Source organism: Anoplopoma fimbria, chromosome 5 (assembly GCF_027596085.1).
Source record: "Anoplopoma fimbria isolate UVic2021 breed Golden Eagle Sablefish chromosome 5, Afim_UVic_2022, whole genome shotgun sequence".
In the NCBI taxonomy this organism is placed as follows: Eukaryota; Metazoa; Chordata; class Actinopteri; order Perciformes; family Anoplopomatidae; genus Anoplopoma; species Anoplopoma fimbria.
In genome coordinates, this window is record NC_072453.1 from 11,335,350 (window position 1) to 11,360,494 (window position 25,145).

General features: G+C 38.5%; 1 protein-coding gene across 1 annotated transcript in view; it reads right to left on the reverse strand.

The window, feature by feature from the left end:
- Window positions 1-6,879: 6,879 nt before the first annotated feature.
- The window catches only part of ccser2b (coiled-coil serine-rich protein 2b), a 41,547-nt gene continuing 23,281 nt past the window's right edge, over window positions 6,880-25,145 (reverse strand). The window contains exons 8-15 of the mRNA XM_054598854.1: window positions 20,888-20,978; window positions 19,752-19,836; window positions 18,252-18,347; window positions 17,963-18,077; window positions 17,573-17,656; window positions 17,320-17,406; window positions 17,099-17,224; window positions 6,880-7,701 (exon numbers count right to left, since the gene is read on the reverse strand). Coding sequence (XP_054454829.1) covers window positions 7,255-7,701; window positions 17,099-17,224; window positions 17,320-17,406; window positions 17,573-17,656; window positions 17,963-18,077; window positions 18,252-18,347; window positions 19,752-19,836; window positions 20,888-20,978 — 1,131 coding nt within the window. The 3' untranslated portion in view covers window positions 6,880-7,254. The remainder of the gene's footprint in view (window positions 7,702-17,098; window positions 17,225-17,319; window positions 17,407-17,572; window positions 17,657-17,962; window positions 18,078-18,251; window positions 18,348-19,751; window positions 19,837-20,887; window positions 20,979-25,145) is intronic.

The window sequence follows — 25,145 nt, forward strand, 5'->3', positions numbered from 1 at the left end:
TAGTAAACAAAAACAAGAAGCAGGTTTCAGACCTTCACCACTGAATCAGACAAATTACATTTTTTCAGTAGATTATTTTTATTTCAGCGTTCAGCTTCTCAGCAGCGTCAGAGAGGATCTCAGCCAATGACAGAAGAGGACAATAAATATGAACCAATGATCAGCGGGGAGCCGTGTCGGCCAATCAGAACGGGGCTACACACGTCGTCAGGGCTCGGATTCAGTCCAACCAAACTTCCTGCACCTGGGACACCAAAACAGGAAGTGATGTCACGGGTCTGACGCAGGTGATCAGGAAATATTTAACATATAGGATCTTAATCTTAAATCATCGATCACACAGTTTTTACAGTTTAACTATAAACCTGAACCAATAAAACAACACTATCAGCTGTAAGAACGCTGCATTTACATCATATGGGAACATTTTCAAGGTACAGGACGCGATTGTAGTTTTTTTGCATGTGAATATTGTTTAGAACTCTTTTTTTGTTCTTTTGATGATGAAAAATCTTGATTTTGTTGGTTTGATTTGAACTAAAACTTTATTTCAGGAAGTTCACCTGAGCAATAAAACCTCCTAAAGCTAAATGTTTTGTTTTTGTTGTTTCACATGTGACATAAATGCAGCATTGATTCAGTAGTTTGAGCCACAATAGAGACAAAATGTCAGATTTCATGAAGAAAAAACACCAACAAACACAAAATAAAGCTTATTTGAAACAAGCTTATTTTTGTCTTAGGAGCCGAGGCCTCACATCGTCTCCTTACCATCGTTTAAAGTGCATTTTTCAGACTGAGATGCTTTAAAAGCTCACACATCAGTGTTAATAATAATAATAATAATAATTACAGTAGTAAGACTTTGTACAGTTTAGCACATAAATAAGAGTTAAAACAGTGAGTTCTCCAGAGTTATTGCACACAAATTAAATTTAACAAAAAAACCAGCAGGAAACGGCAGGATGTTTGTCAACATAAAATACCTGTCCTTCAAGTTTTCAAAATAAAAGCATCACCCAAAACAGCACAGTACAGGACACAGCAGAGTGGATATAATGTAGAAAGACACTGTATATATGTGAGTACATTATTCTGATTATACGAGGTTGAGTTGTGGAGATAGAACATGAGAACAATATTAAATGTGTTCTTTTAATACGGTGATGGAAATATTATTGAGAACAAAGCATCTTATTTTGAAAACCCCGACCTGCGAAACGTCGATACATACAGCTCTTGATCCTCAAACACTGTCCCAAGTCTTTATTTTTGCTTTATTTTAATTTAAGCTTCTGTCAATGAGACTCAAAGACTTCATGCACAGCTTCACATTAAAAGTCTTCATGAGTTCTCCGTGCATTGAAAGGCTTTTATTGTGAAGAATCTATTGATTTGTGATCATTGACAGTTGCTTAACAGTGATTTGAAATTGAAATGGGATTAATTATTGAGTGAAAAAACCTTGAAATGTATATTCTGATGAATTCAACATGGAACATTTAATTCCACTCCCGTTAATGATTATGTTCAGACTTTTCAATATTTCATCTTTTTCTGAGCCAAAATGAAAACTTTTTCACAAACCAGACAGATCATTAAAAAAAAAAAAAAAAAAAAAAAAACTATCTTTCAAACTGAAAACCAAACTTGAAACAGTCGTGTGGTTTTAGTCAGAAAACTAAAATCAGTAAAATAAAGATATCAGAATCTCACAGCTGGAAACAGAAGAGAATAAAATAAACCTTTCAGACGTGGACACCTTCCTGTCTTTCAGATAGAACTTTATGTGACTTTGTAAAGTAATAAACAACAACAACGGGAGATTTGAAGAACAGTGTCATAGTGTCAAAATAACACAGAACTTTTATTCAACCTGAAGAACAATACGAATGAATGCTGAAGAGAACAGATGACTGACATATTAAATAATTAATGGATAATTAAATGAATATTAGGCCCTGATCTCCAAACATGGCTTGACTTATCCAGCTAACATGTTGAATTGCTTGTCATGGACAGTGTGCTCTTATTTTGAAAAGCAGGACTAGTAAGTAGAGTCAGAAGCATCAATCTGATTGGTTGACATGTTACCGTGGCGACAGATGTTTTAATGCAGCTGTCCAAGAGGTAATTAATTAATGAGGAATCACTTTAATGGTTGAGTAATTTATGAAACTGACTTTGAAATATTATTTTATTCTCTTTACCTTTTGAGTCTGTTGACTTCTAAAAGGAAAAGATGATCTAGGACCCGAGGATGTAGGGAAGGAAACGATAATGTAGGAGAGGAAAGTGAAGATGTAGGCAAGGACAGGAGGATGTAGGAAAGGAAACTTTAATGTAGGAAAGGAAACTGAAGATGTAGAAAGGAAACGGACTTCTTTTTTAAAAATGATTTTTGCTGTATGAGACGTCTTTTAAGAAATAAAAATCTTGTTTAGAAGCTGAGGGACAGCACAATATAATTTATTTTCCTCTTTCATTTTAAATCCACTTTTGAGTCTTTTCATTTCTAATTTCAATTCATCTCCAAAGAGGCAGCACATTGTATTGTTATTGTTTCTGCAGAGTGTGTGTAAGTGTGAGTGTGTGTGTTTGTGTTTACTGTGTGTGTGTGTGTGTGTGTGTGTGTGTGTGTGTGTGTGTTTGTGTTTACTGCCTGGTGATTCTGGTGATGAATTGCATGTGAAGCAGCTGAAGCTCGGATGTGAACGCACCCCACTGGGTTTTGTGTCACTTACATGAATTAAAGCGGCTCAGATTTAAAAAAAACTTCTACAGCTGCTCTGGGAGATCGGAGCACACAATGCTAAACACGTTTATGTGAAAACACTTCATGTCACGCAGCAAAATCAGAAACTCAGCAACATTAAAACCATCAGTTAGCTTTTTTTTTTTTTTTTTTTTTATATATAATGGGAGTCAAACCGGAGGCTGGTTATCTGCTAAAAGCTTGACCGATACTTTAAGTAATATTTTTTTTTTATGGCTGATAAATATCATATTTTCATAAAACCAGCATTTTTCATAAGCACTAAATCTAAATTTGTTTATAGAATATTGACCACAATATAATCACAAACATGTTTAAGAAGTCAACTCTCTTTAATGAATTTAACTGGAGAGAAAACATTTATTTGACCGCAGTGAAAACACCAACAAATATGGATTGAAGCAGAATATTCTGTTAGCATGTTGTGAATTTTTGTAATTGATTACGTCCATCTTTCTTCAATAACTGTTGAATTTTACAACGCTTTATTGTTATTGTAAATGTTTAGAGATCAAGAGTCAGAAGCAATCCTACAGCCAACGCTGAAATTAAATTCTACTAATAGTTTAATATTAATAATAATAATTTATCTTTGTCTGTCACTGTGCAGCAATACCGGCTTTAAACACGATAAACGAACGCGCAAACAAATAAAATATTCTCTACATTCCTACATTTTAAAGTGTAAAATAAACTCAAAAAAAAGTTATGTAATTTAAATAAATTACCTTAAACACACACTGAATTTAAACTAAATTCAATATTGATAAATATGAGTTAATAAATAAAAACTAAGACATGTATGAATATACAGAAAAAGACATAACACATCTTTGTTTGAGGGAAACTCGTCTCTCTGACTTCCCTCCAGGTGTTTGGACGCTTCCAGCTGTTTTTCGTCAGCGGAGGATTTTAATTGGCCGGCCGGCTGCTGGGAGGCAAATTAACTGGGATTTCTCCCCATAAATGAATCCCTCGTTAGGATAAAGTGACCTTCAGGATTTTAAGCTACGATAGCAGCCGACAGCCGGTCGCTACAGTTTGTTCTGAGAAAACTCAGCAGGTAAATCCAGAGAGAAGCTTCAGCTGAGACGACGTTAATCCTGAAGAGGACGAGAACATGAGAGACGCTGATGGACCATAAACTCTCTAAACTTTTACTAATCGGAGATTCAACCCATATGTTTGTTTTCAAATGTGTCTCTTAGGAAAGGAAAGAAGGAGCTAAGAAACAAGGTGAAGATGCAATGAGGTGGGTAAGGAAAAAATGCTTGGAAGTTTGGAAGAAAATAACAAGGAAGGAAGGAAAGAAGGTGGGAGGTTGAGGATGTAGATGAGGCAGGGTAAATCAAAGGTTAGGAGGTAGGTTAAGTAAGGAGGTGTGAACAGAATAAGGGGCTAGGAAAGGAAAGGAGGAGGTAGGTAAGATAAGGAGGTGTTAAAAGAATAAGGTCCTAGGAAAGGAAAGAAGTGATGAGTCACGTTACATGTTAAACAGCATTTAGAGGCGATGTAGGAAAGATGGTCTGTAAACGATGAATGTTTGGTGTGTTTGAAAGACGAACCCTCGACCTCGATGAGACCCGACGTGATTTGATCCTCGACTTCATCTCATCAGCTTCAAAGAACTGATTACAGCTCAATCAGATGTTTCCACCAATCAGATCAAACCCCTCGTTAGATTATATAAACATCAGGAGTCACAGAGGAATAATGAAGCCGCTTTTATTCGGTAACTGATTTTGATTTATCATTTTTACGTTTGGTTTCTCTTCCCATTGATACTGATTATAAATGGGCACCATGAAGACTATTTATGGAGATCCACAAATAATAAGGGAATACCTTTACCTGTCAATCATCAAGAAATGAATGCGAATGAACTCAACTTAATTCATCAAGAAATTGTCCAAGTTTTTTAAATAAAAAAATATCAGGTTAACACTTTAAAATGTTTTTTTGTCAGATCAACAGTCAAATTCCCTAAAAACATGAGTTTAATAGTTTCAGTTTGGATTTTTGCTAAAACCAAGAAATTAAAATGACTAAAAGGATCGATCGTTAAAATCGCTGTTTTTCACTCCAGCTGTTGTTGTTGTTACATTTCCTCCGTTATGTTTCCACTTTGTTTATATTCACCTTCATGTGTGATTTCTAATGGATAAACGACCAAAAACAGGAATATTTTTCTGGGATTGTCTTTAGAACCATGAACCATCTTCAGCTTCATGCGATGTAGAAACTAATCTAAGTGTGTTTTTGCATATATTCTCAGCTTGTTCCAGGGCACGCGGGCAGGGCAGAGGGTCTGATGTGTTTAAACCTACGGTGTGATGTTGCATATTTTTATTGCATATTCTGTCAGTAAGCAGAGCGAAGCAGAGACTCCTTCTCCTGACTGATGATCGCTGATATGAATGAGATCATTTTTTTTTTTTCCCGTTCCTCCAGGTATTTTCTCCGACTCGCTGCGTGACCTCGACTAAAATGTTAATGTAAGGAATGAGAAATGTTTCCCGGCTGCATATTATTTCAGTCTGCAGACAGTGCGAGTGACAGACAGAGCAGAGTTTACACTCAGACACTGTAACAAACTGTTCCTCCTCCGAGAGTCGATACTGAGATACATCGTGTTTCTGTTTGTTGGTTTAAGGTCTCTGCATGCTTCAAACTAACACATTTGTACGATGTGTTCCTGTCAAAAACCTGTCCCTGAACGCATCACTCAGACAGCGGTGAGGATGAGGATCAATAAAAAGCAGCAATGCAACTATTCACAAATACTCCAGAACAAGTAAAAGTCCCGCAAGAAAATGCAGGACTTTTCTTGCATCTAACAAAATAAAAGTACAAGGATCATGTTTTATTAATATCGAAGCATGTAAATGCATGAATATTAATGTAATATGAAGTTAATTTTGGGTTGTAGTCGGTCGAAATGGAGCTAATTTAAAATGCTTAATTTACTTTGTACTGCAAAAGAGATTTTGATTTTAAAAGATAAATCAAAAAACTAAGGATTTTCCCTCTCAAATGTAGTATAGTAGAAGTATAAAGTAACGTAGGATAGAAATACTTAAAGGTACCAAGAGGAACTTTCATTTTGTGTTGATTCTGGCGGTCCCTGTGGTCTAAAGTGGTAGTGTTTCTGTGCATTCTGAGTCCCTTCAGAAAACCTCTCGTTTTACTGCAGATGGTTCTGGTTCCTCACAGTAAAAGTACCTTTGAGTACACTTGTTCTTAAGTAAATGTACTTTGATTCAGTTTGAAGCATATTCAGACCTTTAACCTCTTCAGCCGACCTTCTGTGAGCGTTTAAATCAACACTGTCTGATAGAAAACCTTGCTCGAGTTCAACTTAAAAAAGATTCATAGAATTAAACTACAAGTAAAACAACAAATCAAACCAGACAGCGATACTGAGCCGATTCTCTCAAAACAAGAACAATGTTTCTGACCTTGGAGACGTTCTCAGAGCAGCAGCTTTGATTCTCAGACGAACGGACGGACAGAAGCAAGACGTCTGAGATAAAAGACTTTGAGTCCTCGGTGGAGAAGAAGGGAAGGATGAAGAGTGGAGGAGCAGCGAGGTTCAACGAGGGTTCACACGGTCGGCTTCAAGTCAGACAGGAAGTAAGTTGGACAGGAAGTCCTTCAGACTGCTTTCTAACACACAGCGAGCAGAATCACAATGTTGTCTGAGGAACCAACAAGTTTTTTTTAATTTACTCGTTTTAATTGTAAATAAATAAATACCAAACTGTCGGATCATAAGAGCTTCATTAAAAAAGGTTTCTCTTTATTTTACCGGTCCTGTCATTTCCTGTAATCTCTTGGAAACTTAACTGACATCATTTGTTCTAATTGGAGCGAAAATAACATTTTGAGTGTTATCTTAGTTTATTTTCACAGATAATTTCCCTTGAAAGAACTTCTCTGTTCAAACTAACGGTAATTTATTTATTATTGAAAACCAAATTCCTCATCAACATTAACTGCAGCAACGAACTGGAGTTAATTATTTTAAAGTGCCACTTTAATACTACGGAGGTTTCATGGAGAAAATAAGAAAACAAAGAATAATTTGTGCTCTTGATTTAATATATTACGTGGCAGAATTAGTTTGAAGACAACGAAAAAGACTTTTATGGAGATAAAACAACTTTGTGTTTAAGAGACAAAAGAAGGTGATTGATTATTAATTATATTTTTTTCTCCATGACGCCTCCGTTGAACGCCGTCTTCATCATCTTGTATTAATTTACAGTTAAAATGGAAATCATTATGGGACCTGTAAAATAAAGTGTGTAAACCTTTATTCTCAGTCACAGTGCTCAAAATATTAACAATAAATAAGTTACGTGTATGTTTTTAAACCTCAGAATCTAGGGAGACAGGAAGTTGTGTTTCCCTCCGGAGGTCAAAGGTCGGATCTCGTCTCTGCGTGTTAGGAATCAACGGATCAACAGACCGACGGCTCAGTGGCTCTTTGGCTTCGGGAGGCGGGACAAGCCGGAGGTGAAGGCGGCCATTTTGACCTTGACCGCGCTGCTCTCTGGGTCACGTGGAAGCAGCCGGGACGCCCCTGTCCTCGGCGGCGTGGCTGCGTCCGAGGGTGAGACGGACGCCGGTCTGGAGATGTGAGACATGAGGAGGTGGAGCTTGGAGGGCTGGGGCGGCTGCAGGGATCTGTTGTTTGATCTCCTCCTCTCCTTCCTGTCTCCTTCTTCCTCTTTCCTCGCTTCCTTGCCTATCTCTGTCATGTGGTCGGCGGTGGTGGTGGTGGTGGCGGTGGCGGGGCGGGCCAGGAGGTCATCGGAGGGGATATGGGGTCGGGAGGAGGCGGAGCAAGGGTCAGCTGGAGGCGGAGCTTGGAGCGTCACTGGTTCCTGGTCGTCCTCGCTGGAGGCGTGAAATATCTGTGACTGAAAACAAAAAGAGAAAAGAAGGAGACAAGTTATCCAGATATCTGACTGCTGATACACATGAATCCTGATGACTGAGACGCATTGTTTGCAGCCTGTTTGAATATAATAAAGACAGACGGACAAAGAAACAGCGAAGGGAAGCAAACGTCCTTTGAGGTCACTTGAAAGGAAAAATATTTTTTTTGAGAGTTTGAGAAAGAATGAGAGGAGAAATTAGTTATTCTCTCAGATGGCTGGTCATTTTTAGACTTCAACACTTTGATCTGTGTGTGTTTCTATGTGTAATTCGCTTTGATCCAGGTGTGTGCTGCTGTATTTAGTTGTGTGTGTGTGTGTGTGTGTGTGTGTGTGTGTGTGTGTGTGTGTGTGTGTGTGTGTGTGTTCTCTGAATCAGAAATAAAAAGACAGGTGAAAGTGTTGAAAAGCTGCTGAGGATAATAAAAAAGTTTCATTAGTCCACAGAATTAAAAGGTTCAGTATGCTGAGACGATGATATAGAGATAAATCATTTAAACATTAATATATGTAAACGTGCGAGCTGTAAAACTGTAAAAAAAAAAAATGTGCATAAGATCTGTACATGTCTGAAAGTTTCATCCGTTTCATCTTATTAAATGTGTCCCTTTAACGGCTGAGATCTTTGAAGACGTTGACGTCATCAAAAAGTCAGATGGGTTTAAGAAACGAGAGCAAAGTATTATAACCCGAGTGATAATTAACCTTTAGCCATAATTCCAAAATCAAAACTCTCTCCAACAAAACCTTCAAACAGCCCGTTAAAGATGGAAAATGTCTGACCTTTTTTTTTTTTAATCCTATTTTACTAACAATACTCTTCCCTCTTCAAAGATGTCTTCAATTTCCAAGAAAATTATTCAAAAGTTCAGAATACAAAATGTCCCAACTCTCTGAAAATATTCTTATTTTACTAAAAACTTCCTGACTTTGTCTTCAGTTTCCTAAAATATCTCACATAACAAAAAACAATGAATTTTTATAAATATCCTCACCTCAATGTCCCCACTAGTCAAAATGTCCCTCCTAGTCAAATTGTCCCCACTAGTCAAATGTCCCCACTAGTCAAATGTGCTCACTAGTCAAAATGTCCCCACTAGTCAAATGTCCCCACTAGTCAAATGTCCCCACTAGTCAAATGTGCTCACTAGTCACAATGTCCTCACTAGTCAAAATGTCCCCACTAGTCAAATGTGCTCACTAGTCAAAATGTCCCCACTAGTCAAATGTCCCCACTAGTCAAATGTCCCCACTAGTCAAATGTCCCCACTAGTCAAATGTCCCCACTAGTCAAATGTCCCCACTAGTCAAATGTCCCCACTAGTCAAAATGTCCCCACTAGTCAAATGTGCTCACTAGTCAAAATGTCCCCACTAAATGTCAAAAATGTCCCCACAAAAATGTACTAGTCAAATGTGCTCACTAGTCAAAATGTCCCCACTAGTCAAATGTCCCCACTAGTCAAAATGTCCCCACTAGTCAAATGTCCCCACTAGTCAAATGTGCTCACTAGTCAAAATGTCCTCACTAGTCAAAATGTCCCCACTAGTCAAATGTCCCCACTAGTCAAATGTCCCCACTAGTCAAAATGTCCCACTAGTCAAATGTGCTCACTAGTCAAAATGTCCCCACTAGTCAAATGTCCCCACTAGTCAAAATGTCCCCACTAGTCAAAATGTCCCCACTAGTCAAATGTCCCCACTAGTCAAATGTGCTCACTAGTCAAAATGTCCCCACTAGTCAAATGTCCCCACTAGTCAAAATGTCCCCACTAGTCAAATGTCCCCACTAGTCAAAATGTCCCCACTAGTCAAAATGTCCCCACTAGTCAAATGTGCTCACTAGTCAAAATGTCCCCACTAGTCAAATGTCCCCACTAGTCAAATGTCCCCACTAGTCCCCACTAGTCAAATGTGCTCACTAGTCAAATGTCCCCACTAGTCAAATGTCCCCACTAGTCAAAATGTCCCCACTAGTCAAATGTCCCCACTAGTCAAAATGTCCCCACTAGTCAAAATGTCCAAATGTGCACTAGTCAAAATGTCCCCACTAGTCAAAATGTCCCCACTAGTCAAAATGTCCCCACTAGTCAAATGTCCCCACTAGTCAAATGTCCCCACTAGTCAAAATGTCCCCACTAGTCAAAGCGTCCTCCCTGGTCGTCCTCTCGTCTCCTGGTCCTCACAGAGACAGAGGACTGACCCACCAGAGTGAGACGCAGTGAGACTGATTCTGCAGCGTTAAGCTCCGTGTTGCCTCCTCTCTTTAATCCTGCAGCCGGCTCATCTACACTCTGATAATCCGATTGAGCAGCAGAATCCGAGGAAAGGTAGAAAACGTAGCAGTGAAATCCATCATGTGCTACAATCTCAGTTTATTGATCCCAACAAACTCCTGTGCAGTAATAACTAATCTGCTGTTACCACTCTGGTTCTTTATCCGTCTCACTGCTGCACCAGACTCCCTAAAGAAATTCACTTGTTTTACAGTCCTCCCTCGTATCGTCCTCCTTTATATATTTATATCCTTCCTCTCTCAGACGGGGATCCTGAATATTACAACCTGATGATACTTTTATGATACCTGAGGAAAAGTTACACTGTTGGATTTGGAGGCCAAACTCCAGATTTAGAGTTTATTATTGATTATCTGTCATTGTTGAAACTTTCATTTACTGCACAATAACTCCTGGAGGAGGTGAACTGACAGAGTTACACATGTAGAGAAACTAAAAGAAACTGTTTCTGAAAATAGACAAAGAAAGATTTAGAAGGCTGGTACTTCTGCAGCTCAAATCAATTATCAAAATAGCTGCTAATTCATTCTTCAGCTCTATCTTTGACTGTTGGTCGGACACATTTCTGGGAGTTTTGGGCTCCAGGAATATTTTCATATGGTTTATAAATCATGTATGTTAGTCCGTCCCTAAACACTGTCCTTCTTCCTGTCTGTGGCTCATTGGTTCCTACTAAAGATGTCAATCTTTTAAAACACAAAAATGTAGTTTCATCAGTAATTAACTGCAGTTTTTAATCAAACAAACAGGAGGAAATAATGGATTCATTGGGGACTATTTTCAGCAGCAGATGATTCTACATTTTGTGCTCTAGTGAGTATCTGTATGTAGGATTTAGTCAAACAATTAATAAATAAAATGGACCATTATTATCATTATTAAGCACTTTGTAACCCGGTTCTTGTAAAGATGAACAAATAAAAAAATGTATATATTATTTTACATTTTGAAATAAATACTTTTTCATTAAAAATATATAGTACCGATTTAACAGATGTATTTCATAAAATTAAATATGTTTTAAGTTCAATAACGTTTAAGATATCAGCCTGCTATCCAAATCAATATCCTAATTTTAACATCAGCCTTGGTTGGTTGAATATTTAATCTGTTTGCTCTTTTAAATTAGAAAAGAACGACGTAGGAAACATCCAGTAAACATTAGCAGGATGAAAACATCTAAACTTGACGAGTGCGTGTCATTGGATTGGAAATATTCATGCAGATGATATTTGTGTTGAGTATTTTGTTTGTTTTGTTAACTCTCACTGGGGTTGATGCCCAATTACGAAGAAGTTAAAGTCACACTCCTGAGTAGAAACGACACAGTTTGAACAGACACATGCAGAAAAGACAGCTGGTAATAAATCACTGACTGTGTGAATGTATAAACTGTGAGTATGTGTGTGTGGTTGAGTCAGAATAAACTGCAGTCAGTGTGTGTGTGTGTGTGTGTGTGTGTGTGTGTGTGTGTGTGTGTGTGTGTGTTATGTGTGTAAATAAATCCACTGCTGGTTTGAGTCTCAACATGATGAAGAATATAAGAAAACATCCAGCAGGAGGCGACTCTGAGTTTAACTTCTGTGACATGAAAAGATCTGGAGAACAAATCAGTTATTACGTGGAGAACAGTGACATCTGGAGGACACCAGCGGTACTGCAGCTTGTGTGTCTGATTTCACCAATCACAGATAATGTATCAATGAGAGGATGATGAGGGTAAGGAGAGAAGAAGAGGAGGGTAAGGAGAGAAGAAGAGGAGGGCAGAGGGAGGAAGAGGAGGGTAAGGAGAGAGGAAGAGGAGGGTAAGTGGGAGGATAGGAGGAATAGGAGGGTAAGGAGGGAGGAAGAGGAGGGTAAGGAGAGAGGAAGAGGAGGGTAAGGAGGGAGGAAGAGGAGGGTAAGGAGAGAGGAAGAGGAGGGTGAAGATGGGTGAAGGAGGTGGGAAAGGAGGGGGATCGAGGTGACGGTGAAGGTCGGAGAAGAAGGAGAGGAAGAAGGAGACAGTGGAGAAGAGGATATAGATGAGTGTCCTCTACTACTACACACAGGTGTTCTCAAGGAGGATTCACCCTGTGTGTGTGTGTGTGTGTGTGTGTGTGTGTGTGTGTGTGTGTGTGTGTGTGTGTGTGTGTGTGTGTGTGTGTGTGTGTGTGTGTGTGTGTTTCTACTGTCCATCAGGGGGCGACTCCTCTGGTTGTATAGAAGTCTATGAGAAAATGACTCTACTTCTCTCTTGATTTATTCCCTCAGTAAACATTGTAAACATGAGTTTATGGTCTCAATCTCTAGTTTCAAGTCTTCTTCAATACAGCATGATGTTCATTTAGTAAATTATGGTCCATTTAGAGTCAAATAGACCATAAAGCAGAGTATGCTTTAGGGCGGGGCTACACTCTGATTGACAGGTCGACACCAGAGACGTATACGGCGTCTCTACGTCACTCCTCCTCAGTCCTAACATGGTCACTTCCTGTTCACTGGTCTGACCTCCGTTGCTCTTAAAGTCGTGTTATTACGGTAAAGCTGGAGTCGATATGTTTTGTGCATTTCATCTGAGGCCTACAGATTCACAAAAACATGAGTTCACAGAAGTTCGTACAAATAAAACTCCCACAATCCCACAGTGCCGTACGTGACATGGTTTCCACAGAGACGCGGCGGTTTCCCTCCATCGCGGAGAGGAAACGAGCCGGCATCCTGAGTGATCTCGTCTCTCGTGGCCTCGACCGCTTCGAGTGACTGAACCTCCGGAGTGAGGAGCATCTCGTCTAATGAAACATTTAAGAGCCATTTAGAAAGATAATTTTAGCTCCGCCGCCTCCATTACGAGCCTCTGGACTCCTGCTTTCACTGGGCTCATTTCAGTGTGAAGGAGAAGGTGTGACCAGTCCTCAGGGGAGCAATGAATCATGGGTAAAACAGAAAGTCTGGGGGAGGGATATGTTAGATATGAATATGGGTACTTTACTTTTTATATAAACTCATTATATTTGAAAAACATCAGCTTCTGAAAGTTCTATTAATCAGATTTATTAGCTAAATATGTTTTTAGGTTAGTTCGGGTTATATTTATTTATGAAGAGGAGCCAAATAAATTACTTTTTTGTTGTTATTTTATTCATAAATTGTACTGTTTTAATTATTCTAGATGTTTGCTGATTTAGGTTAAAAAAAAATATATATATATATATATATATATATATATATATATATATATATATATATATATATATATATATATATATATATATATATATATTATATTAAAGATAGCTTTTTCTTTTGATAGTCATTCATCTTTGTTATTGTTTAGTATATTTAGCTTTTGGTTTGTTCGATTGTTTATGAAATGGGTAACACTGTGGACACCTGCTGTTATATATAAGAGTATGCAGGTACAGGACCAGCATGCACTGGGGTGGGCAGCTGTTTTTTAAAATAATTTTCTTTGTTCCTTTGTTTGCTTGCTTGTTTTGTTTTGTTAAATAAATCAGAGAAACACAGAATCCTTTTTGGACAATGAAGTATTTTACCTGCATAAAACACAAACCCACGGTGCTTCAGTTGCCCTCTGATTTATGTTTGGTTTAGATTTTTTCAGACAAATGGCCACTAAACACAAACTATGGAGAAGGACGTCATACAAACACACATATAAACATCACTGCTGTCCTTTTAAGGTTTGACTAAATGATGAGCAGATGAACAACAAAGCTTCCTGTGTCTCATGTGTTGGATGAGAGGTGGAGGGAGCAGGAAAAGGATGGAGAAAAGATGGAGGAGGAAGATATAAAAAAGTTGCAACCGTACCACGCTGAGTCACTGAAGTAAAGCACTAAGTTCTCCACTCCTGGACGAAGGAGGCAGCAAGGAAAGGACACACAGAGGACACAGGGAGGAAGGTTAGAGGAGACAACAAGAAACTCACAGTTTCATCATCCGTTTAGAGACGTGATTCATGAGACGTTTTTCCGTCCGTCCTCAGCGTGAGACGGACGGACTGAACAGGAACGAAGATGGAAGTACGAACACGGACGGGGAGAAGTAAATATATATATATATATACAGTGGGGGAAATAATTATTTGATCCCTTGCCGATTTTGTAAGTTTGCCCACTGAAAAAGAAATGAACGATCTATAATTGTTATGGTAGGTTTATTTTAACATTGAGAGACATTATCATCACATTATATAAAAGTTATAAATTGATTTGCATTTGATCGAGTGAAATAAGTATTTGATCCCCTAACAAAACATGACTCAGTACTTGGTGGAGAAACCGTTGTTGGCAAGCACAGAGGTCAGACGCTTCTTGTAGTTGGTCACCAGGTTTGCGCACATCTCAGGAGGGATTTTGGTCCACTCCTCTCTGCAGATCTTCTCCAAATCCTGAAGGTTTCGAGGCTGTCGCTTGGCAACTCTAAGCTTCAGCTCCCTCCACAGATTTTCTATGGGATTAAGGTCCGGAGACTGGCTAGGCCACTCCATGACCTTAATGTGCTTCTTCTTGAGCCATTCCTTTGTTGCCTTGGCCGTATGTTTTGGGTCATTGTCGTGCTGGAAGACCCATCCACGACCCATGTTCAGTGTCCTGGCTGAGGGAAGGAGGTTGTCGCCCAAGATTTCACGGTACATGGCCCCGTCCATCCTCCCCTCGGTGCGGTGAAGTCGTCCTGTCCCCTTAGCAGAGAAACACCCCCAAAGCATAATGTTTCCACCTCCATGCTTGACGGTGGGGATGGTGTTCTTGGGGTTATAATCAGCATTTCTCTTCCTCCAAACACGGCGAGTTGAGTTGATGCCAAATAGCTCGATTTTGGTCTCATCTGACCACATTACCTTCTCCCAAGCCTTCTCTGAATCATTCAGTTGTTCATTGGCAAACTTCAGACGGGCCTGTACATGTGCCTTCTTGAGCAGGGGGACCTTGCAGGCGCTGTAGGATTTTAATCCATTACGGCGTAGTGTGTTACCAATGGTTTTCTTGGTGACTGTGGTCCCAGCTGTCTTGAGATCATTAACAAGTTCCTCCCGTGTAGTTCTGGGCTGATCCCTAACCTTTCTCATGATCATCGATACCCCACGAGGCGAGATCTTGCGTGGAGCCCCAGACCGAGGGCGATTGATGGTCATTTTGTGTTTCTTCCATTTCCGAATAATCGCACCAACAGTTGTCTCCTTCTCACCAAGCTGCTTTCCGATGGTCTTGTAGCCCATTCCAGCCTTGTGCAGGTCTACAATCTTTGCCCCGACGTCCTTAGACAGCTCTTTGGTCTTGCCCATGGTGGAGAGGTTGGAATCTGATTGATTGATTCTGTGGACAGGTGTCTTTTATACAGGTAATGAATTGAGACAGATGTCTTTCATACAGGTAACGAGTTGAGATTCAGAGTACTTTCTTAAAGTGAGAGGACTAATCTAACCGGTATGTGGGAGCCAGAATTCTTGCTGGTTGGTAGGGGCTCAAATACTTATTTCACTCAATCAAATGCAAATCAATTTATAACTTTTATATAATGTGATTTTCTGGATTATTGTTTTTATATTCTGTCTCTCACTGTTAAAATAAACCTACCATAACAATTATAGATCGTTCATTTCTTTGTCAGTGGGCAAACTTACAAAATCGGCAAGGGATCAAATAATTATTTCCCCCACTGTATATATATATATAAAAAAGAGAGGCTGATTATGGACACGTATAATAATTCATGTCTGAACTCCACTAATGTTCGTCTAAATTAAAATAACTTTCTGTGTCACTCAGGAACTTTTCATTTGGAGAACCGGATTCAGAGCAGTTGTGTCTCTGCTGAACATAATTCTGTAATATTCTGGTCATCTCATGCATTAAAAACTTCTCTGACCTTCACTTCATGGCTAATCTGTTTTTTTTTATAAAAAATAAAAAAAATTCTCAATAAAAGATTTGATTTAAATGGAAAAAGTTATTTAATTACATTTATTAGAATTTTTTTCTTTGCAGGATCAGCTGCTGCTCATCACCTCGTGATCATAAATAGTTTTCAGCTTCATTTGTCATTTCAGAAAACACCGATTAGCTTATCGATCAAGCTCTGATTGATCCGGGGTCAAACATGCAGGTTTCTTCTTTTAATCAAATCATTTTAAAAGGAACAATATCTGGTGAAACTACAGCTTGTTTTCTGCTGTATTGATTTGTTTCACTCAGTATTCCTCTGGTATTTTATTAATACTTCAAAGAACTAAAGATACATCATTAACAGATTATAATTAATGTAAATAATTATCAAAATAAGGAGTCTTAGGATCTGGTAAGCTGGTGCAGTCCGAGCCTTGATGATCATGATGAGGAGGAGGACGATAAAGATGAAGAACAGAGTCGGGTTTATAGGACTCACTTTTTCTAGCGAGGTGAGGGGGGATGCTGGGCTTCGGCCTCACCCTGTAAGGCCTGGAGCGCTGATACTGCCAGGGAGGAGAGAGGAAAGGAACAGGAGGGAGAGCCTGAGGAGGAGACAGAGGGAAGGAGACAGAGGGAAGGAGACAGAGGGAAGGAGACAGAGGGAAGGAGACAAGAGAGGAGGAGAGGAAGCTGACTCAAAACGTCCAAAGAGAACTACAGGAGGGGAGACTCACCAGAAACCTCCTCAGGTACAGGCAACTCTACACAACTACATTACCCAGAAACCCCTTTCAGGTGAGCTCAGTAAACAGGACGCTCTGAGTCGGCAGCAAAAAAACTTTATCAATATATCAATACGCTTTAGAGGAAGAAGAAAACGGTACAAAAGGGAGTTAAAAGAGAAAGAGAAGACAAATATATGACAATATAAAACACAAAACAAAACAAAAAACTAAGAGAAAGCTTAAGAAAATAAGTAAGATGCTTTTTAATTTGTCCTCCTGAGACTTTGTGAGCAAAATCTCCAATTTTTTATTTGTTGCTTTTAAGTTCTCTCCTTTTTTATGATACTGATCATGTTTGATGATGAAGATGAACTTATAATCAATATAATCAACAATGTGTCACTTTTGTGTGTGTGTGTGTGTGTGTGTGTGTGTGTGTGTGTGTGTGTGTGTGTGTGTGTTCTCACTGCGGTCTCTCTCCACGGCGTCTGCGAGGCCACGCTCTCTCTCTCCGTCACACTCGTCTGCGTGTGCCGGTCCGTCCTCCCCGTCGTCTCCTGGCAACGACACCCGGTGGTCGCCATCGGAACAGCCTGCTGACAGGGAGAAACGGAGTCTCGTAAACATCAGCTGGATGTCATGTTGAGCATGATGATGATGATGATGATGGTAGCAGAGTTACACAGACCAGCTGCAGGGTAAGGTGTGCGATGGTTCGGTCTCGGCCTCTCAGCTCCTCTCTGAGCTGCTGTACCTCCTGAAGGAGATCCTGCACCTACACACACACAGACACAAGTCAGGGCTGTGGAAAGGGATTCTGGGTAATGTAGGTTTTATGACGGAATAAGAAGCAGGGGAGAAAGCTGGACAATGTTTTCCCCTTTAAGGTTAGCGGGCTTGGTCGATCTCTGCTGTTTAAATAAAGGTTTAAAGATGCGAACCTGTGATTTGGAGCTGTGGGAGGAGTCACTGGTCTCAGGATTCAGAGTTTCTGTGGTCAGAGTGTCCTCGTCCACATCATCCTCCTGACAACATAAAGCATTAACATGTTATCAGAACACATAAAATAAAACTAAACATTTGTGATAATGTAAGAACCCAACTCAACAACATATATAACATAGGTCTAGTTGTCTTTTATACATTTGAATGTGGAAAAGTTAGATTTTATATCTTTAAGATACTGTAAAGTTCAGAAACGTTGGAAACCAACGTGTTCACGTGGCAACAAGCTAAATCAATTCTAAATCTGAAAACTGAACATTTAAAGAAAAACAACTACACTTTAAATGTTGTTTTTTTACAGTTGTTACTCCCCCCTCCCGTCTCACCTGAAGCAGTAACCTCTGCAGGTACTCCAGCTGAGATTTGACTGCAGAACAGTCTTCAGCCAGTTCCTCCACATCCAGACCCAAACCAGGAGAACCAGGAGACAGGAAGGGGGACCTGGGGAGGTGAAGGGTGGAGACAGAGTGAGTCAGGAGAATGTAATGCGTGTGGCTACACAATATTGACTAGACCAAAGGAATAATGAGTAAATATTATAATTTCAGTTGGTTATTACACATGATCATTTGCTTTAAATGCAGAGTGATACAGAGGATGTTTTTATTTTGTCACCTTGGAGGAAGGAGGTCCAGAATGAGGTCGCTGTCCCCGGTCCCGCCTGTCCTCTTATTCCCAGAATCCTCGGTTAGCTTGTAGCACTGGAAGTCACTGAGGAAACGACGGAAACGTTTGTGAATACGATGCATGATGGTCAGTTTCTACTATAAATACCCCTGTAAAGTTACAAACTAAACATTTAATTCAATCGTCTCTCTTGCTGCTGTGCGGCTACAGTTCTGCTTAATGATGCACAATGTTTGGAAAGTCCTGCCATTAGTCTAATATTTATCTAGATTACATTTTAATCCTGTTAAATAATAATAATGAATACAATTAAGCTGAGAGGACAGGATTTAATCGCGTTATTTATCATTATTTATTATTAAATAATAATAATTAATACATTAAGCTGAGAGGACAGGATTTAATCGTGTTATTTATCATTATTTATCAGTATATAATAATAATTAATACATTAAGCTGAGAGGACAGGATTTAATCGTGTTATTTATCATTATTTATCAGTATATAATAATAATTAATACCTTAAGCTGAGAGGACAGGATTTAATCATGGTATTTATCCTTATTTATAATTTTTGTCATGTTATTAATTTCTGTTTTAATACTGAATCAGAATATTGAATCAAACGCCACAAACCATCAGCAGTAATACACTAGATAACTTTTGTCATCCAACTACATTTGATATTTTTTAAATAAAGCGTCATTACCAAATGTCCCAATAAAAAACAGGTCATGCTTGCAGGAAGCTTTTACTATAACAGCAAGGTTTGTCGTGCCTGAAGGATATTTGATTACACTTTCTTGCAGCATAAGAATTAATTTAGCAAATGTAAAGCCCCTTTGATATTTAACAAATATCACATGACATTTGGTTGGATGCTAAAGGTGCTGCCTAGAAATAATTTCAGCACTGACTCTATCTTAATTCTTAAATTCTCACGCAGCCTTCACATGAAAGCTGAACTATGAAATAAATAAAGCCAAAAGAGGCAGATTATGTGGCCCTGAACCAAATAAATATTCTTTAGAGTTAGTTTTTAGAAAGTCACTGAATAATCAAGACTGTAAAATATGCAGCAAAGATATCTTGTGGTGGGCTGTCATAACAAAAAGCTGTTTCATGTTTATATTTGGCACCAAAATATCCCCCCAAAAAAATAAAAATGCACTGCACACATTCAAAAAGAAATATTGATTTCAGTAGCTCCTCTGACCTATGACCTATGACCTTCCATCTACGACGGCACATGCTGCAAATAAAGAATAAGAAACCTTTGGTGTGATGCGTTCATGACCTTTCCCCTCAAACCAACAACCAGGACAAACCTTGAAACTTTGAAATGACCCTCTCTGACCTGTGCACAGTCAATATTTGCCTGTATGATGATAGGATGGTCTCTACATGTTAAGTGTTTCCTGGTAAAAAAAAGAAAAAGAATCATCTATAAATATTTGAAGCAGGTTTTTTCTTTCCAGCTTCCCTCACCTTTCATTGTCGTTGTGGACGTCCTGTGTTCCCCAGCAGAGCTGTCTCATCCTCCACTGAGCCATGTGTGCTATCCCGTCTCCATCTGCAGGGTTCAGACCACAAGAATCATGAAACAGGGGTTATCGTTAACGACTTACCTGAACTGTTAGCTAAAATGAAAAAACTATTTAAACGACTAAACTGAACTGTTAGCTAACCTAAACCATTTTTTCCCTAAGTACTAAAGTGACCTTAACTTAAAACGTTTGTTAACTGCTAAAGCTATACTGTTACTGCGTCTCTGCTATAACTTTTAGCTAACCTAAACCAAACTATTATATCTGCTTAACTGAACTGTTAGCTAACAGAAACCAAACTGTTAGATAACTTTGACCACACTTTATTAAGGTGCTACACTGACCTGTTAGCTTAATTCAAACTTACTTTTTTAACTGCTAAAGCTAAACTGAATTGCAAATTTACCCAAATAAGATTATCTCAAATGCTAGAATTAACTTTAATCTAAACTGAAGATTAATTAAACTGAACTGTTAGCTAACAGAAACCAAACTGTTTAGCTCCTAAACTGAACAAACTTTATTTTAGCTGCTAAACTGAAGTGTAAGTTAAACTGAAACAAACTTTTGTATCTGCTAAAGCTTAACTGAACTGTTAGCTAAGCCAAACTTTTTTAACTGATAAACTTGTTGGCTAACCTGAATAAAAGGTTATTTTAGCTGCTTAACTAAACTGTTTGCTAACATGAAACTAAACTAATTTAAGATCCTAGGCTACAGTGACCAGACGTCCTGGTTTATCTGATATTATCCTGGTTTTTAAGGATGGGTGTCCCAAGTCCTGACTATCTGTCACACACTAAAACATCCTGTTTGTTTAACATTCATTACCAAATTGTCCCGGTATTCACAATTAAGGTAATAGTCTAAAAATTATATTATGTTTGTTATCAGTGCTTACATGGACATTTATCATGTTCTGTCCCAGTCTTTATGACCTTTAAACTGAGAACAAAATGTTCTGAATGTGTTTGTTAATATGGGTCATTTTGCCTTATTTGACAAACAAAAGCTTTTAGGGATCTTTAATCTTACTGTATGTGAGTTAATGACATCTTCACACACATACAAACATACCGCTGTGCAGTGAGGCGTCTTCTGGGAGGTCTGCATCCAGCATGAGGTCGTCATCTTCCAGATCACAAGAGTCCAGGTTGTTCAAGACGTCCTGAAAGACACAGAAACAGAGACATATGTGGTCTGTATGGTGTATAATATTTATAAATGTGCTTCATACTTTAATCAGCTTAACACAAATACAGATTTATACGCTTACAGGAGCATAAAATAGACCAGAATGGCTCTGCAGCTTCTTGGTTTAAACTCATTGCAGATTCAAGTAATACAAGTTATTGACTTTCCTTCATCATTACAAAATATAAAACATCACTGATCGATGACAAAACTACCAAAGCAGCAGATGATGGATTGATTTTTCATTTCTTCACGTCTGTTGGTGTGTTTTGTGAGGTTGTGTTACATAAAAAACGTTTGTCAGAGAGGGAAGTAAAAAATAGTGAATTATACCTGAATAATTTGCTATATTTGATTTCTAATTTCCTACAAGGTGAGACAGACGCAGAGACTCAGACACTACAGCTCTTCACGCCCTTGCAAGCACAAAATAAAAAATCCCTGAGCAAACACACAAAAGAATAAAAATCAAACCAATTTATTCCCCTTTTTTTTTAAAGGAGCGGCTAAAATACGAAGGACGGTGTGAGCTCAAATGAGACGCTGATAACAGATTAAATAACCTTCCCACCATTGTGAGGAGAAGGTCTGCTGATCAATGGCAGTCTATGCTTTTGTTTGTCTGTACAATAGAGGAGGGAGACGGTTCGATTTAGATTTATTTAGACATTGTAAACCAAAAACTGTTGCTTAAGCATAATTATTGGGCCGATCATCAGTAAATCAAATAATATTTAACATGACATATAGAACAGATTTTTTTAAACTAATGCTTACGGACATTTCATCAGGACATTATAGATGAAAGAAAGTATCAGCTAGAAATTATAATTAAAGATATTAACTGGCTGAAATGTCACTTTTCCTGAAGCTCTTTTTTTTAATACTAGGACATGTACAGAATGCCGGCTGGTTACCTTTTCTTCTTTGCCAGACAATTTTCCATTTTGTTTTATAGGCATTACACAGAGAAGATGACAGATCACAGTGCATATTGATTAATATATTTTGAATTGAGTCTATAAGAACCTTTAATGCGCGATTTGAAGTTTAATTTGTGCTTTTATACATCCATTCAGGAAGCAGCAATCTGTATAAAACATTATTCATGCGTTGTTTACAATATTTATGCTTTGTCATTGTTAGCCATGCAACAATTAATTCTAATATTGTTTGTTTATGACAACAAAGAGACAGAAAAAGACCACAAAAGGACACAAAAAAGCGCACACTTAGACTGGTATTGATTCTTTTTTCCATTTACAGAACTATGTTTCAGTAGGAACCAATGGGGTTGGAGCTGAGAGAACAGGAAGTCAGACAGTGTTGAGAGACGGACCAACATGTTTTTCTTTCGAGATTTGTTTTCAATAAGAAAAAAACCAGAATAAAGCAGACTTTAAAAGTTTCTTTGGGTGTGAGCGTTTAAAAGCTTTTTACTCAAACCATAATTCAAAAGACACACACACACACACACACACACACACACACACACACACACACACACACACACACACACACACACACACACAGAGAGAGTTTGTTTCGGTGTTTCCTGCCTGGAGGAGCTTAGTCACACCACAGTGACCTGAGAGGAAACTAAACGTTCACCCTGGATATAACACATGCACATGCACATGCACACACACCCCTGCAGTGTTTCCCTGGTGGCTGAGAGCAGCCGTCCACATCAACACATTACCTCCTAATCTCCTCTTTTATCCTTTTCTCTCCTCATCTCCCTGGAGGACCTCCATCTTTCTTCTCATCCTCCTGTCTTCTAAGAATATCTCCCTTTCACTCGTTTCTTTAGTCCCTACTCTCTCCCTGACTTCATCCCTTCTTCTGTTATCTCCCCAAAGTTGTAATTTTGGCTTTTGATTAGGTTTGAAACAAAATATCTTGTTTATACCAGAATATGTATCAGATTTTAGTGAATGAAAACTGCAATATATTAACACAGAGGTTGCTCTTTCTCCAGTTTGAGTCCTGTTTTTGCCGTGAAACGAATATTTTACATCAGTTAATTTGCTGGTCTCACCTCCTGCTCTGATCCTCTCCTCCTTTGATTCTCTCTCACCTCCTAAGCTCTTCCTCTAATCTTTCCCTCCTCTTACTTCTCTTCCTCCTCCTCATCCTTACTCTACTCTGGATGAATCGATGTTTCAGTCGTGTATGGAGGACACACACACACACACACACACACACACACACACACACACACACACACACACACACACACACACACACACACACACACACACACACACACACACACACACACACACACACACACACACACACACACACACACACACACTTCAGGACAACACTGACCCCTGGTGGTCAATTAAATAAATAAATTCAATAACATTTTGGGTAAACAAATGTATAAACTTCTGTAACATAAGAGGACCCACTCATTTAAATATAAGACACAGTTAACATGCTTGAATGGATTAATGAACGGCCCTTCACCTACAAAATATCTCCAAAACAGACTCTAAATGACCACAAACACACAATAAACGACTACGGAGAAACACACAATGTCTATGAAAAGGGGAAAAATAAGCACAGTCAGACTCAAAATGGTTACAAAGAGACACAAAATGTCTATGAAGTGGAAAAAAAGGCAGAAAAAGGACACAAAACGACTTCAAAAAGACTTAAAATGACCACAAAGACACTCAAAATGACCACAAAGAGACACACAATGACCACAAAGAGACGCACAATGACCCAAAAGGCACACAAAGAAACAACAAAGAGACTCAAAATTACTACAAGAGACACTAAATTACTACAAGAGACACCAAATTACTGCAAAAAGACACTTTACCACGACAAAGACACAAAAAATGGCCACAAAGAGACACAAGACTACAAACAGACAGAAAATGACTATAAAGAGACAAAAAGACTACAAAGAGATACAAAACCATGTTTATGTATAAAGAAGGACTCCAGCTCAGATCATTAAGGCCCTGAGCTCATTAGAGTCCATCACTCTTTAAGCTCGTTAACACTCAGAGAGCTCATTAACAGCCTCTGCACATCATTCAGGGAGAATATTAACTCTACTGAACAGGAGATGGATATAAAGCTTTCAGTCTGTCGTCTCTTCTGGATGTAGTTTAGTGAACTGAGAACTCTTCTACAGCCGCTGATAGACATAGAACTCTCCCGGTAGAACCCTCATGAACAAAACACGAGCAGCTATTCTAGAGAACATCTTGTTCTTTTTTAAAAAAGTTGAAGCCTGTGGACATAAAAACTGAAGGAGAGAAATTTACTACAACTCCCAAGATGCATTTCAGCAAGAAACCTCCAAACACAAAAACAGCTAAGAAAAATCTGTTACATTAAAATCTGGGTCAATTTAAAATGACTTACAATGACAAAATGTGATTCACAAAGGAGGCTCATGGGTATTGTAGTTCAGCTGCCTAAAGGATTACTGGTCAGCTGGTCATTCACTCACTTCTTGCAAGACCATATCATGAATTACAACTATGGTATTATGATACTTGACCTTATGTGTATTTATAAAAGCAAATAATACTTTATTATTATTGTTTATTATTATTATTGTTTATAAATGTTTATGAGTGCTTTAAAATATAATTATACAGCACTATAAGCAGATTTTAATGCATTATAGACACGGTTGCCATAAAAAGTGTTATTCTAAATGAACATTTTTTATTTTATTACCAGTTTGATTCCGTTTATCCTCATTTAAAGTTGAGACAAACGTGTAAAACATAGATATTCTCTGTCATCTGTTGTTTCGTTCGTCTAAAAGTCATCTGATTAAAGTATTGCAGTATGAACTCACATCTCCTTGAAGGTCACTGAATAGTCTTCAGCCGTAGTTCACAGAGGAAACACAAGAGGGAGCCAGAGGACTTCATTCAGACCTCAAAGAATCTTATAATCAAACCTGATCTCAGTGAGGGAAACACATTCTTTAACTTTAAATCATCTACATCTGTGAATCTGTTTAATTTGTGTTTTATTGTCTGTAAAAATACTGAAAGATTCTGCAAAGATTAGAGCTTTAACTGGAGGTTTTACAGCAGAGGATCTCTGCTCTGTGAAGAAATAAATTTAAGGTTTTTTAATCACACTGTTTTTT